Source organism: Macrosteles quadrilineatus, unplaced genomic scaffold (assembly GCF_028750875.1).
Source record: "Macrosteles quadrilineatus isolate MER2022 unplaced genomic scaffold, UCM_ALF_1.0 Scaffold_23__1_contigs__length_1887923, whole genome shotgun sequence".
Taxonomy (NCBI): domain Eukaryota; kingdom Metazoa; phylum Arthropoda; class Insecta; order Hemiptera; family Cicadellidae; genus Macrosteles; species Macrosteles quadrilineatus.
In genome coordinates, this window is record NW_026542616.1 from 1213487 (window position 1) to 1228834 (window position 15348).

At 33.1% G+C, this 15348-nt stretch overlaps 1 protein-coding gene across 1 annotated transcript in view; it reads left to right on the top strand.

Moving 5' to 3' along the window:
• Nucleotides 1-6679: 6679 nt before the first annotated feature.
• Nucleotides 6680-15348, top strand: part of LOC129005548 (acyl-protein thioesterase 1-like) — a 37997-nt gene continuing 29328 nt past the window's right edge. The window contains exon 1 of the mRNA XM_054434456.1: nucleotides 6680-6955. Coding sequence (XP_054290431.1) covers nucleotides 6902-6955 — 54 coding nt within the window. The 5' untranslated portion in view covers nucleotides 6680-6901. The remainder of the gene's footprint in view (nucleotides 6956-15348) is intronic.

Sequence of the window (15348 nt, forward strand, 5' to 3'; positions counted from 1 at the left end):
TTTATAATGCCTATATAATTAAAGTAAATCAAAGTTTTTTGGATGAATGAGCCCTAAAGAAGATTAAATATTTTATCTAAATTAATTATGTTACAGGGGATCTCAGGTCTGAGCGAACCCACAATGTTCTTATTTGTTATTTTCTTGTTTATTTTGTTAACACTTATGTGAATAATGTCATAATTTAACCAGAAATAAATGCTGTACAAAAATTTTACATTAGTCTTATGGGTTGCCATGATGGTTACAAAATAATATCGTAAATGTAAACAAAACAACGATTTTAGCATATGTTAAAATCAAGCCACCACCTAAACACAGTACAGAGGAAAAAAATCTGATGATGACCACTGATCAAGTAATACAGAGGAAGTCTTAAGTTTACATTTAAGTCACAATTTGGAAACCACCACTGATCGTATATGTACAGTAATTTATAAAACATAGTGGCCCATAAGTCAGTTGACGCTTGCAATTTTCTTTTTATTTTAGCAGTTGGTACCATACACAGCTGTAATACCACAGCTGTTGGGAGTTGTGTTTAGTAATTGTTGTTGTTTAGTTTGAGGTTATGTTTGATAGTTATTCATGATAGTGTGTTCATTGTTATTCGATAAAAAATGAATAGAAAGTTAACAACAGAACAGCGTGTATTTGTTTTGCAAACATGGTGGAAACATGGCCATAGTTATAGTGATGTGTGCAATTTGTTTGTAGAACGTTTTCCGAATGTTCAACCTCCATCTCGACAGTAAATGTTGTTTTTGAGTTATGAATTAATAATAGACATGTATTCCATTTTGTTGTGTATCATTTCATTAAATGCAAATTTGTCAACTGACTTATGGGCCATCCAGTACAGTATTTTACATATTTGATTTTCGTAGCTAAATAAGGTTATAAAAATAACATTTATCTTAAACAATCCGTCGGTGGATACATCTCATATGTGGCTAACTTAAACAGGTCCACGATGTAGGGAGTGGTGAAGGGAGTGTGGGAACCATTTGTAGCAGTTAGGTTAATGTATCTGCAATCCTGAAATGTTATGAGAAGGGGGGGAAACAGGTCCAAGACGTAGGAATTGAAGAAGAAAGTAGTAAAGGCAGGCAGTGTGGAGTGTGGGAACCGTTTGAATTAAAAGAATTTACTACGCATACGTTCAATCTCATCTGCAGTATGGTTTAATAGCTTGGGGAGGGGCTTATTCATCGGTAATTGAACCTTTGTTCGTAATTCAAAAATCAATAATTAGAGCTGCGTTAAGAAAACCGAGACGTTATTCTACTGATCATTTGTTCAAAGAATCTCAGCTTTTATCAATAAGGCAGCTATATGTTAAAGATTTATTAGCTTATTCATACATTCATTTGGACCTTATCGCCTTGCCCGTAGTTCATAACTATCATACCAGAAACTCAGTGATGATAGGATTACGGGTACCAAGAGTTCTCAAATCAATCAATTTAACAAATTCCTTTTACATTGCTAATTGCTTGTTGCGTAATATTCCTTCAGAAATTAGGGACCTGCGAGTGTCACTGAGTGTATATAAGAGGGTTATCGCTAATTGGCTGATGGAGATAGGCCTTGACAATACAGAGTCGCTTACCAGCCCAGAATATCTCGTTTAGACCTAACCAACTGATAACTGGACTATCTATTGTACCTTCTACAGCACTCTTTACTTGACGGAATCTACGCCTCAGTAAAATTGGGAATTGAAAAAAAAAAGTTATTGAGTTGCACATTGTGTATGGTTATTAGGTTGTTATAATTATAATTGTATATTAAATTAAATTGTATGCTTATTTTACCAAGTAATTGTTTTTTTTTATTCTTTTTTTTATGTGTAGTGAAGTGTGAAGAACTTTTATTTTGATGAAGCAGCCAGTAAGGACTCTATCACGCACAGGTCATTGTGACCCATGTGATATTTTTATTTCTTAATGTATTTGCTGCAAAATAATGTGTATAAATAAAGAATTTCTCTCTCTCTCTCTCTCTCTCTCTCTCTCGTTTGTCGCAGTTAGATTAATCTATCTGCAATACTTAAATGCTATGAGAAGGGAGGGAAACAGGTCCATGACGTTGGAAGTGGAGAAGGAAGTAGTAAAGGCAGGCAATGCGGAGTGAGGGAATCGTTTGTGGCAGTTCCTTTTGCATACCACAATGTCTTATTTTACTGGACTATGTTCACTCATATCCGCTTTACCATAGTTGCCTTTACCTTTCCAAGTACTAACCTGAATCTGAATTTGCTTGAATTCAACAATAGGTCTAATACTTTGTTAAACGGACCAAACAACATTCTACAATACCCTAGGTATTTCCATCATCTTTCCCAGTACATACTAGCTATTTATGACATTTTTCTGAATTAACAATCAGGCTATCGAGTTTATTGTTTATTGTTGAATCATTTTTTGGTTCATAATTTAAGTAAAATAAAAAAAAAACATGTTGGTCATTCCCGTTCAAAAACTTAAAAGATGGCTTTGGAATTAAATATAAAGTACAAATAGAAATAAAAAATCAAAACTGAGGTTAAGACTTATTTATGTTTGATTCGTGGTAATTTCGATTTCATCAAGCGGACCTAGTCGAATCAACCATATTATGTGCTAAAGATTGTTCAAATATGTGAGCTCTATCAGACTTGAACTGAAGTCGTGGTAACTTGGAAATTGTCATAAGCTATCAAATTATACATTAATTCAAAAATATTTATTTAATACGAACATTTGAATAAATGTACAACTTTACACATCCAGGCTGCAACATTTTGAAAAGGGTTCCATCTTTTATCATGTCCCAGTCCCACTACTTTCGAACACCGAAACACAAAGATCACTCAATTACCAACTAATTTCAAAACGTCGATCCTTGAACTATAACTACCGGACGGCGATGTGGAGCCGGCGAAGGTCACGATATCGATGGTGCAGTCCGGTAGCCGCCGTGACACGAAGGTCATTATGGCCCACACAATCACAACAAATGACAAAATAATTTAACCCAATCCTAATGACGATGACCTTTTGGCGGACGTCGCCGGTGGGAAAGGCGCCGCCAGGGCCTTCTAGACTACAGACAGACGTCCAGGTTGATTATTTCTGCTTTCAAATATCCAGTCTATCGTCCAAAATAATCAAGATAAATCATTCAGATATTTTTCAATGTTTGTTATACCTTGGTATTTTGAGAATGTTGAGTGTTCAACCTCTTTTTAATCTTAAAGTTTGAGATATTTTTTATTAACACAAAAATCCCCTTACTACAAGTTGTCTTAAAGAGTAGCTAAAGAATATGCTTGAAAATAAATTTGGCGCTGTTTCGTTCAGTAGTTAGTTAAACGGTACTTAACTTTAAAGTCCTTTTTAAACGTTTTGGCCCACCCTGTAAATACTGTTAAAGGCAATTAATTTTTATCAGCGCCAAAATTATTGGGGTGATTAGACCTTTAAATAGATGTATCACACTACCAATGTATGCATTTGAAAATCTCTCAAAAAGCGCCCCTACGAATTGGGCCTTTTTGGTTCATTTTTCTGAGTTGAAAATAATTTTATTAGATTCGGCAAGGCCAAATTGGAGGAAATGAGAACATAATGAGTGCAAACAACAGATATGGAACTTGTTCAAATTTTAAGTGACAATGCTTTCATCACTCACTTTACTTGGTTAAATAGTGACTAAATTTACTAAGTTGATTGTGAAAGATAGAAATACGCTACCCCTTGTCAACATTTGTCAAACCCGAACCTAATCCTCTCCAGGCGACTGCAGCCAGAGAGTCCCAGAATTAATGAGGGGTCGGCCTGGGACCCTTTGGCTACGCCCACCAAAGCAGGCAAAGGATTTTTAGGTATAGTAAACTTCACCCCAAAGTGAGGCAGAACCAGGGGGAACCAGTCAAGCGCACTAATAGCTTTAACATTTGAGTCTATTGTGCGTGCTTGGAGCTGCTCGGGCAGTCGGTGACCTGGCCGGTGAGTCATACTACTGGCTCCACTATCTCTGAGCAATATTTTTTTCTTGAAAAAAATATAAAAATCTGATGGTATTAATGGATATATTTTAATCTTTATTTTTATACCAAATTTGAAGAGAATCGTGGAGTTTTTAAAATTACTCTACACTGTATACTTTGAATGTAACCTTATTAAATTTTATAAAAGAAATACTTTATAAAATATGTCCTATTACACTATCAAAGATCTTTGTCAAATAACTTTTATAAAATATGTTTTATAAAATGTTTTACAGTGTAATACGGGCCTCAGACCAAAGTTTAGGTTTCATCAGCTCTGCGTTTGGTCATGTAGCCAAATTTATTGGAAAAAATAACATCAAAATAACACACCGCTTGCATATAATTGGTTAATTTAAATACAAAATGCTCATGTTCTAATGACTTGTTTTCTTTGATTCAGAACTGGATATTAAAATTTTGGTTTCAAGATAGTAACTAAAAATACATTTGTAATCATACAACCCTTAAACTGTTGATTATTTTCTATGTTTTTATGCAACAAATACATAAAATACACTGTCATAAAAACACTGTCAAGGTACATAGAAAAAAAGGGGGGAACTTCCTCTCAAACCACCTAAATTTTGGAATGGATCGATAAGTGTTAACAATAAATTAGCACACACTGTAAATGTTATAACGATGTATTAATAACTAAAGAATATATTTTAAAATGGATAGGTACATAAGTTCATAAAGTATCATTGTTAAATTATATAGATATTGTAATAATTTATTCGGAGGTATATACAGTACTTACAGTAAATAAATAGTATTATTAGTTATTTCTTCACCTTTTTCAATATAAATACTTAACGGGTTGATGTATTATTTGGGGAAATGGCCCTCACAGTGTTGATATAGTATTGTATAAAATACTTAATAGACCATTCCATTCCAGCAATGAATGCAGATAAACCTTATTCAGTTACAGATTAGAGGTACTGTAGTTCAGTTATGGGGGGGGGGTCTTTCCTAAGAGAAAGCAAGCAATAAATGATTAGCACATTCCTTGCCGTAAATCCGACTGGCCATCCAGTGTAGATTAGGACAGCCGAACCGGTTTCTTTCGCACGGTTTGAGTGTAGAGTGGACAAAAGCAGGAGATTTTATTACTTTATCTGAACCAGTTGTCGATTGCGTTGTGTTGTGCCAGCTGTTATGGAAAACATCATATTACTTATAGGTAAAGTTTTTTTTTATAACAATTTATTAACCAATCAGCATTACATTGCTATACACGTTAGTTACCTATAATTTAAGAAACAAATTAGCATTATTAATTACATTCACATAGGTGGCGGTCAGCTATGGCTAGCCCCTCAGGCACTTTTTCACTGTTTTTACGGGTTGGACTGTAAAGGCGCTGATGGCCACCAATGAAACTAAATTTAAAAAAAAGGGTTATAATAAAACATCTTGAGGCAATCCGGGCTTTAGCCAGAGTCTCTGGATTTCAGAAGGTTGGCCTGAGTAAAGTTTGTCGAGTCGCTAGGTACAAAAAACATAATTTCCACCTTTAACATATTATATTTATTCCCTAGGCCTTTTTAAATAACATAAGTAGAGTGTGAGTACTTAGGTTTACTGCTAAAGGGAAAAGTCTTTTAGTTCAACTTTAATAGTATATAGTATAAAATTAATAAACTTTCCAAATTTGTTAAAAGAAAGTGTCATAAACAAACTACAGCAATTTACTCTTATTCTAAATAATAATAACTTGGGGATTCTAAATTTACGGTTTTTTTTATATTTTCAATTTAACGATCAAGCGTATGACAAGGCTTTAATATACAAAATTAATTGTTTAATCTCTGCGAAATGGTTTGGACAGAAATTGCAAAATGTTATATTTTTAGGGTCAAAAATGGGAAAACGCCCCATTTTTACCCCATAAACCCCCGTTCCCATTGTCCGATAATGCTGAAGTCCCTGGAGGCGATCAATTATCTTGGATAATTTCAAACAGCCGCTGAAGCGTTATTTATCATCCAAAAATATGTTTTCAAACACCAAGTGATTTTAATTTAAATGTCTAGTATACTGTGAGAATAGAAATGTTTTTTGTAGTTTAAATTGTTTGCCAAGGGAGTCCTTGGAAGCTAACGGATATCTTGGATTTACCCGCCGTAAGACCAATGTTAATTTCGTTAAAGGTGGCTGTGACTTATTGTATGAAAGCATGATAGATTGATGATGCAGTATTCGAAAAAATCTATCAATGGTATTTATTGTTGTGAGTGTGAGCTGAAGATTTGCTATTATAGCTCGAAATATGTAGAACATAAAATAACTTAATCTGTTAACGTAACTTGAATTATACACCATCCGGCTACCAAGAAATTATTGGGGTTTCGTTTTATAATTTAATACCAAGCTATATGCATATAGACGCATATTTTACCTCATGGGTGGGGGATTTTACTCTTCTCAAAACCCTGCTTATTTAGTTTTTATTGATCATACATAAAAATGGTTGTACGTCCATGTTACGTTTGTTGATGTAACTTACAGTAAAAAGGATATTCTGCGTGACAACTGTTGTGGCAACACTGTCTAATTTGAAACAATTTTACAAAAAGGTCAACGAAAAAAACAAACACATGATTCTCAGATTGTCATAGTTTTTTTGTAATTTGTAGAAGTAGTGAGCATGTGCAAGTGACGTAATTCGTTTTGACTTTTTGCCGTGAAGCAAAATACTCGAGTCGAGAATATCATCAAGTTATCGGAAACTAGTAACTTAATTTAGGTCTTTTGAATTTAGTGGGATAACATAAAAGTTTGTTTCGAAAGTAGCCTTCCTGTTTTTCTCTAGGACTAGGCCTTTCCAGTGTCAACTCGGTATCAAGTTTATCCATCACAATGGCATCGGCAACCCCCGTGGTTATTGCTGCCACAGCCAAACAGACCGCTACGGTAAGTGATTTTAACGTTTGGCAATTTATACTAAGCTAAGTTATAACTTAGGCCTACTTGTTTTTATGACTTTAAGTTCCGTAACTTAACTTAACAAGTTTTTTTTTTACATGGCCTGTTAATTCATCAAATGCCTAGCCTACAAATAGCCAGGACTAAGTTAGGCCTTTTTTTGATACTAAGTTAGGTTGCACTTTAGTTTACGTCCTACCTTACTATTATACATTAACTACCAGCTTATTTAAAAATGAAACTGTTCTAAACTAATTAAACCTAACCTTAACCAAACTGCAGTAAGTTATGTGAGTAAAAATAGAGGTCCGAAACTATGGTGCAGCCCTAAGTTAATTAGGGATGTGCATCGATAGGCCTAGTCTATGGTTTTTAAACATCGATGTTTTTTACATCGATGGTACTTAGAGCACCAATGTTTTTGTAGAACATCGAGATATTTTAGCCAAGTAGGCCTAACTTATTGATGTTTTCCATGACTGAATTGTATATTAGTTTTAGGTTAGGCTACGCTGAGGATATGCGTCCGGTAACCGAACGTGGATTAAGTTTAAGTTAGGCGTCCGGCGGTGACGTCACCGGGTTCTGGGGGCCTGGAACACCATTTACCTTAGTTTACCACAACGATACGATAAGCCGTCGGTGTTCGTGGTGTAGTGGATAGAGCTTACTCAGCTACTTAATGTACAAGCGAGGTATCTAAGTTGGGTCGAATCTCATCGGTGACACTAACATTTTGTCAAATATTGCTTAGAATACCATTTCTTCTTAAGTTAACTGTAAGTTACCGGTACATCTTTTGTTAGATTTTGAGGTGTTAAATTTTATTTTATGAACAGAATATAACTTAACCTTCATTCGATTTTTATTATCAGCTTAAGTTAAGTTATGACAGTAAATGCTGGAGACCTAATCCACTGGACGTGAATCCTCTGCTTTTAGGTTAGGCAGAGGATACCCGTCTGGTAAGTTAACAGGACGTGGATTAGGCGACCGGCAGTTTTTGTCATAACCTAAGTACCGTACCTTAACCTAACTAACCAAACTGGCCTATAATATAAATCGAATGAAGATTAAATTCTGTTCATAAAATAAAATTATTAAATAACTTAAGTTAATGCCTCGAATTCTAACAAATGATGTACAGTTAAAAGAAATCGCATTCTATCGAGAACCGTGCAGGGTTTGGGGCAGAGATAAAATCGGTGATTTGAGCAGCAGTCGTGAATGAGTCTCTGGCGCTGGTGTGGCGGGTTGTTGGCGGCTTGTGTGAATGGACTTTTTGGGTTAGTAAATTTAATTTCAACATGTTTATAATAGCCTATGGTACTTAAGATTATTTAATTTTATTTATAAAGTGGATAGGTAGTTATATTTAGGCTATGTTTTAGAGGTTAAGTGGTAGCTAGAGGACTTGCTAGTCCTAACTTCGCCTCTTAAATAAAGACATTTTTCATTTCATTTAATTTCATTCTAAGCAAAATCTTTGGCAACAAGTTAGAGTCCCCGATGGGATTCGATCTGGATACCACTTGAACTTCAGCTGAGTACCGGTACTCTATCCACTACACCACGAACTATTTTTAAAATAGTGGCTTAAACACGATAAATAATTCAAATTTAAAATAAAAACCACTCCAATATTTTTTTAGGCCTATTTCTTTTCATGAGGCCTTTCGCCAGCTAGGCCTAACTTATGCTGGCATCATCAGACACACCACAAAAACATTAATTCCTGTAACATGTGCTAGGCTATGTGCAGTTTTATAATGTTTTAGCCTAGTTATTTGGGGTTTAATTTCAGTGACGCAAAACTATAAAATACCTTTTACTAAATATCTTAGCTAAATTTTAAATGTTAAATTTACCTTTCAATTTCAATCTAAGCTTATTATTAGATCATGCAAGTAAAAATTAAAAGATTCGATTTCATTGTTACTTGTCATTAAAATTTAGAATATTTTAAGCTCATTTAAACAATAATTTTGTGAGTTGAAAGTATTACAAGTTTAGTTTTAATGTTTAATATTACATAATTAAAATAGACTAAGCATATACACTCACTAAGTTTTACTGTAGTGAGTTTATTCTATTTGATAGGCCCAGAAAAACCTGTGATATCACAATGAATCCAAAATTTTTACACTCTTATTCTAGATTGTTAGTATTATTTAAGGTTTTATAAAAACTGATTCTTAATCATTTATGTCCTGTCTGATTCTATTGTTAAGTAGGCTATAGGCCTACCTTTAAAATTTATTCCATCACCAATTTTGTCAAATATAAACTGTACAGGCGTTTGAGTCTGAATCATCAATGTTAAAACTAAGCTTCCACATGAACAAACGATGAACTTTTAAAGTTAACTATCCCTGCCACTAAAAAATTATCAGTAGCCTACTGATATTTCTCTACAATCCAATCAGATAATAAATAACACTTAGTTCCACCAACACCGCGAGATATCCGTTTTCAGTTTTCATTTGTGAATCCATTGTTAAACATATATTCCACTGAGTGTTATCAAGTGCGCCCAAAATGGCTGTAAGTTTTGTAAAACGTTTAAATATTTTACTTAAAATTAATGATTACTTACAATGCCTTTAATGTAATATTTGTATTGTAGGCCACATCTGGTCCCTACTTGTTTCTACTAGTTTTTTTTAGGAAAGTTTCTTACAATAGAATTGTTCTGCTACAATTTATTCTAAATTTTTTGAATTTGTTTAACTATATATGTAGCTACATTTCGGGTCATGTAGATTTATATTTCAGTTTCTAACATTAAATGTTGATTTTAGAATAACTTGTAACATACATTTAAAAAATGCAAAATAAATGCTGACACATCTGCAATGCTTTACAGTTGGTTCCTGGTGGAAAGTCGGAGTCAGTGTATTCTAAAATCTTATGCTAAAACGTATAACTTACTAAACATACACTTATATCATTATCATTAAGATATTATATACACTTTTTCCAACCCTTTTTTTACATGTTAACATTTCTTTCCTAGTGCAAATTAAGTAGTTCTAAATTAGTTTGATTACTTAATTTTTTTTGTGATTGCACTTGGTGATGAGTAAGATAAGTTAGGTAGGTCTATACCTTTTTTGGTCTTTGAGTGGGGTGCTCTTTAAACACCACTAACTGGGACACTTTTATTTGTGGATAGGGCAAAATCATGGTTTTGTTACTGACACCTTTGCCCTGTTAGTCAAAAAGCTTCATTAATTAATATCCCTGTGTAAAAAGTGTGACTTTTTAACTTTGAAGGCAAGGCCAACAAACAACCTGGCTCCCAAATTACCATTTTGTTTCATCAATCAATAAACTGGTATTTTTGAGAATCTTAAAAAATACATTTTTCTATTTTGTACAAATTAAGTTGTCTTTCTGAAAATTGGCTGAGTGTTTTTTGGAAGTCACATAGTGGGATTTTTTACATACCCTTTTAAGTGCTTCAAAGCTTGTTGAACATCAGTAGGCCTATACCTAATACAAACTAACTTCATTCGGTATACCTAATGAAGGTACTAAAAGCCTAAGATTTACACCCCTCATTGTGTTTCAAACTTTCCTTTCCCCTTATCTCAGTTAGTTCTGAAGGCAAACAATTTATAGTCTGCATTCTTCTCAGACAGTCCACATTTTCTAAGAACATATCCAATGTTATACGGGATGGGAATATAGCATACTAATGTACCTGTTGCTCGAAATCGAGCAGTTGTCAAGTATTGGTATAATTTTCTATGGGTTCTAAAGACTCAACCAAAACCTTAAATGTAACTATAATGATAATACTCACGCTGTTAATAACAGTTTGATATAGCCTAATAAAAACTCTTTAGGCCTATAAATATTTTTTAAAAAAATTCAAAGCTGACCTTGTTTTTTAGTATTTTCTTCTAATATTTCCCGACTTATCCATTGTCGCATAAAGTTGTCCATTTCTATATTCGTAATTGATAATGTAGCCTACATGGTACCACCATTGTCACCACATTAATTACAAATTTGAGGCATTCATTTTACTCAAGTACTACTCCTATCCTGCATTATCTGTCAGTCCCAATTTAGTTTGCTTCAATTGACATTCTTTTGGTTGATTGGCTGTAATAAGGTCAATTATATTTACAGCAGAACCCCGGTTAACCGAAACCCGGGTTAACCGAAACAGTTTCATAAAATAGTACAGGGATAAAATACGCTTTATAACTTCAGTGTTTTAGTTTAAAGTATTTTCTAAACCATTGTAACATTTTTGTAGCTGAAATAAAACACTGTATTAGCCTATAAAGTAATTAGGCCCTATTTTTAATTCATTTTTCCTATACACCATGGTAATACAGATTAATTAATTTTATTAGACTATATTTAGCATATGACGAGTTAACCGAAATACTGGTTATCCGAAACGGCTCTCCCCCCTCCTTTATTTTGGTTAGCCGGGGTTCTACTGTAGGAATTCAGAAAATGCAGAATAGGCCTATTCTATGTAATGTATGTTTTTTTTAGCATTACTAAATAAGGCATTGGATACATCTGAGTTCTTCCATTATCAATGCAACTGAGTTGTTAACATGATTCAACAATACAGTGTTATTTCTGTAGTATTTTACATGTTCATACGGTCCCGTTTTATCAATAAGTTAGGTTTATTTCCATTATATCTTTTTACAGCTACTAGTCAGGTCTCTTGGGGGTACAGTAGACTCCCTCTTATCCGGACTCCTCGGGACTGAGTCCAGTCCCGATAACGATTTTTTCGGTTAAACCGACGTCCCCAAAAACTCGTTAAAACGGACTGTGATATTTGACTTAAATTTAAGAGAGCATTGTGTTTAGACACGTGATCACTGGTCTTAAATCTTTCGCAGTCGTTTCAGTACCGCCTACTTCCTGCCGAAAACTAGTCCGGTTAAACCAATGTGCTGATAAAAAATTTTCTGGTTAAAGGTATGTCATTTCTGCCGAGTGTAGTCCGGTTAAAAGGTGACACAGACATAGACATACTTTATTTGCACAAAACATTCCATACATGTCATAACATTTAGAATAGGTGCATTGTCAAAATTAAATCCATACATAAAATATTTAACATTAAAACTTAACTTAAAATTAAACACTTAAAATGAAAAAATAAAAATAAATTTCTAAATTGTAGTTTTGTAAAAATCTTCAATTAAGTAAAAAGCCTTGTCAATAAGTAAATTATCTATTGTATCTTTAAATTTGGTTTTGCTTGGTGACTTATAGCATGGCGGAAGCACATTGTACAATCTCAGCCCAGCATACAATGGAGATTTTTAGGGTCAAACGGTGTCTGGGGAGTCTAAATATATTTTCATTTCGGGTTTCATACCTGTGATTAAAATGTATTGTTTCTGGTAGCTCATTTTTAACTGAATGTATGTAATTTAATAATTCTAGAATATATACAACCCCGTTAATGTCTGAATTCTTATATTTTGAAAATGTTTCTTTCAAGAACTGCGTGGATGAGAGTTGGTGATAATGCGAATAATACGTTTTTGTAACCTGAATAAAGTTTTAATACCAGTAGCTTGACCCCTAAAATTATGCCATATCCTAACACTGACTCCACATAAGCATGATAAACTACTTTAAGTGTCTCAATAGAAACACAGTCCCTTAAATGTATGAATAAAGATGATATCGACCTAATTTTGTTATGTAAATAATTAAAATGTGAATCCCATTTAACTGTGTCATCTATGTAAACCCCTAAGAATTTATGAGCTTAAGTGATAGTTTTGTAAGTTCACTCTTTCCTACTCATAGACATAGACATAGACATAGACTTTATTTGCACAAAACATTCCATACATGTCATAACATTTAGAATAGGTGCATTGTCAAAATTAAATCCATACATAAAATATTTAACATTAAAAAATTTTAACTTAAAATTAAACACAAAAAAAAAAAAATCTAAATTGTAGTTCTGTAAAAATCTTCAATTAAGTAAAAAGCCTTGTCAATAAGAAAATTATCTATTGTATCTTTAAATTTAGTTTTGCTTAATGACTTATAGCATGGCGGAAGCACATTGTACAATCTCAGCCCAGCGTACAATGGAGATTTTTCATAAAGGGTCAAACGGTGTCTGGGGAGTCTAAATATATTTTCATTTCGGGTTTCATACCTATGATTAAAATGTATTGTTTCTGGTAGCTCATTTTTAACTGAATGTATGTAATTTAATAATTCTAGAATATACAACCCCGTTAATGTATGAATTCTTAAATTTTGAAAATGTTTCTTACAAGAACTGCGTGGATGAGAGTTGGTAATAATACGAATAATACGTTTTTGTAACCTGAATAAAGTTTTAATACCAGTAGCTTGGCCCCATAAAATTATGCCATATCTTAACACTGACTCGACATAAGCATGATAAACTACTTTAAGTGTCTCAATAGAAACACAGTCCCTTAAATGTATGAATAAAGATGATATCGACCTAATTTTGTTACGTAAATAATTCAAATGTGAATCCCATTTAACTGCGTCATCTACGTAAACCCCTAAGAATTTATGAGCTTCAACTAAATTAAAGGAACAGTTTTCTATATTTTTGTGTCTAGTAGAAAATTTAATAATATTTGTTTTTTCAACATTAAGTTTTAACCCATTTTCTAAAAACCATTGCTCCATGTCCTTTACCACACTTTGCAGAGAAGAAAACATTTCAGCTGTATTATTATTTTTGATCAAAGCAGTAGTGTCATCGGCAAAAAGAATTAGTTCTTTATTAATAGCTTTTGGAAGATCATTAATGTAAATAAGAAAAAAAAGTGGGCCCAATACTGAGCCTTGGGGAACACCTGTGGATATAATTTCCCATGGTGAATAATGTTTGTTGTTATCTTCTAAAATTAAAGTTCTTTGTTTTCTTTCAGAAAGGTAAGATTGTATTAAAGAAAAGCAACTTCCCCCAATCCCATAATCAATCAGTTTTAGCAACAGGAGTGAGTGATCCACACAATCAAAAGCCTTAGACAGGTCACAGAAAACACCTGCTGTGGCCTGAGACCTGTCCAAGGCCTCTGCAATCTCATTAACAAACTGAGTAAGAGCAGAAACTGTGCTTAAGTTTTTTCGGAAACCAAATTGTTTATTGTAAAATAAATTATTACTTTCAAAATAATTAACTAGTCTATAGCTTATTACTTTTTCAAATATTTTAGAAAAATTACTTAATACTGATACTGGACGGTAGTTATTAATGTCTAATTTTGAACCTTTCTTAAAAACGGGAGAAATTTGAGAGTACTTGAGTTGATCCGGAAAAATACCATTCTCTAAACACTGATTTATAATAAGAGATAAGGGTTCGGAGATAATGTCAGCAGCAGATTTGATCAATTTAATTGGGATTTCGTCCCAGCCTACTGAAATTTTGTTCTTTAGAGAAAGGATGATCTTTTTTATTTCATCTTTATTAGTGGGGCTAAGATTGCACAATGTAACCCCACCATCACTGCAGTATGATTTTACAGACGAATGAACACCATTGACAGAAGCCTTTTTTACATTCAGATTAATAACTGTATTACAGAAAAAACTGTTAAAAAGCTTAGCTACATCATCAGGATTATCAACAGTGGTTTGGTTAGTATCATCTTTTAAAATAATTTTGTATCTTTGAGTACGGTTTAAACCCAGTTCATTGTTAACAATTTGACAAGCTGCCTTAGACTTGTTTTCAGATTTTCTAATTAGGTTATTATTTGAGAGAATTTTTGCATTTTTTACAACTTTATTAAATATTTTTTTGTATTGCTTTACATAGGATAAAAACTCTTGGTTTCTACTAAACTTGGCTTCCAAGTGCAATTCTCGTTTCCTCTTACTGGAAATTCTTATACCTTGGGTCACCCAATTCAGAGTAGATTTATTAGTTTTAGCATTCTTTTTTAGTTATTTAACAGGAAATATATGATTGAAAGATAATAAAAAATTTCTCAAAAAACTATTGTAATTTTCATTGGGGTTTAAAGCGGCGTTAAATACAAAATTATTATTAGTGCTCTGTAGATATTTGCAAAATTCATCTTTATTTCTATCAGAGATGATTCTTTTCTTAAAAGAACTAGAAGTATTCTTGGTGGTTTTACACTTGGCTAGCTTAGGGAGGTTTATAAATATAGCATTGTGATCAGAAAGACCTAACTCAGTGTTTAACCTGTAATGGCAACTAAACGTTTTGGGTGTGATAAAATTATCCAAACAAGTAAATGAAGTATTTGTTATTCTAGTTGGCTCCTCAAATTGAAAACAAAAACCATTACATTCGACAATTTCTTTAAATCTACTTGTGAATGTGTCATTCGTTAAAATGTCTATGTTAAAAT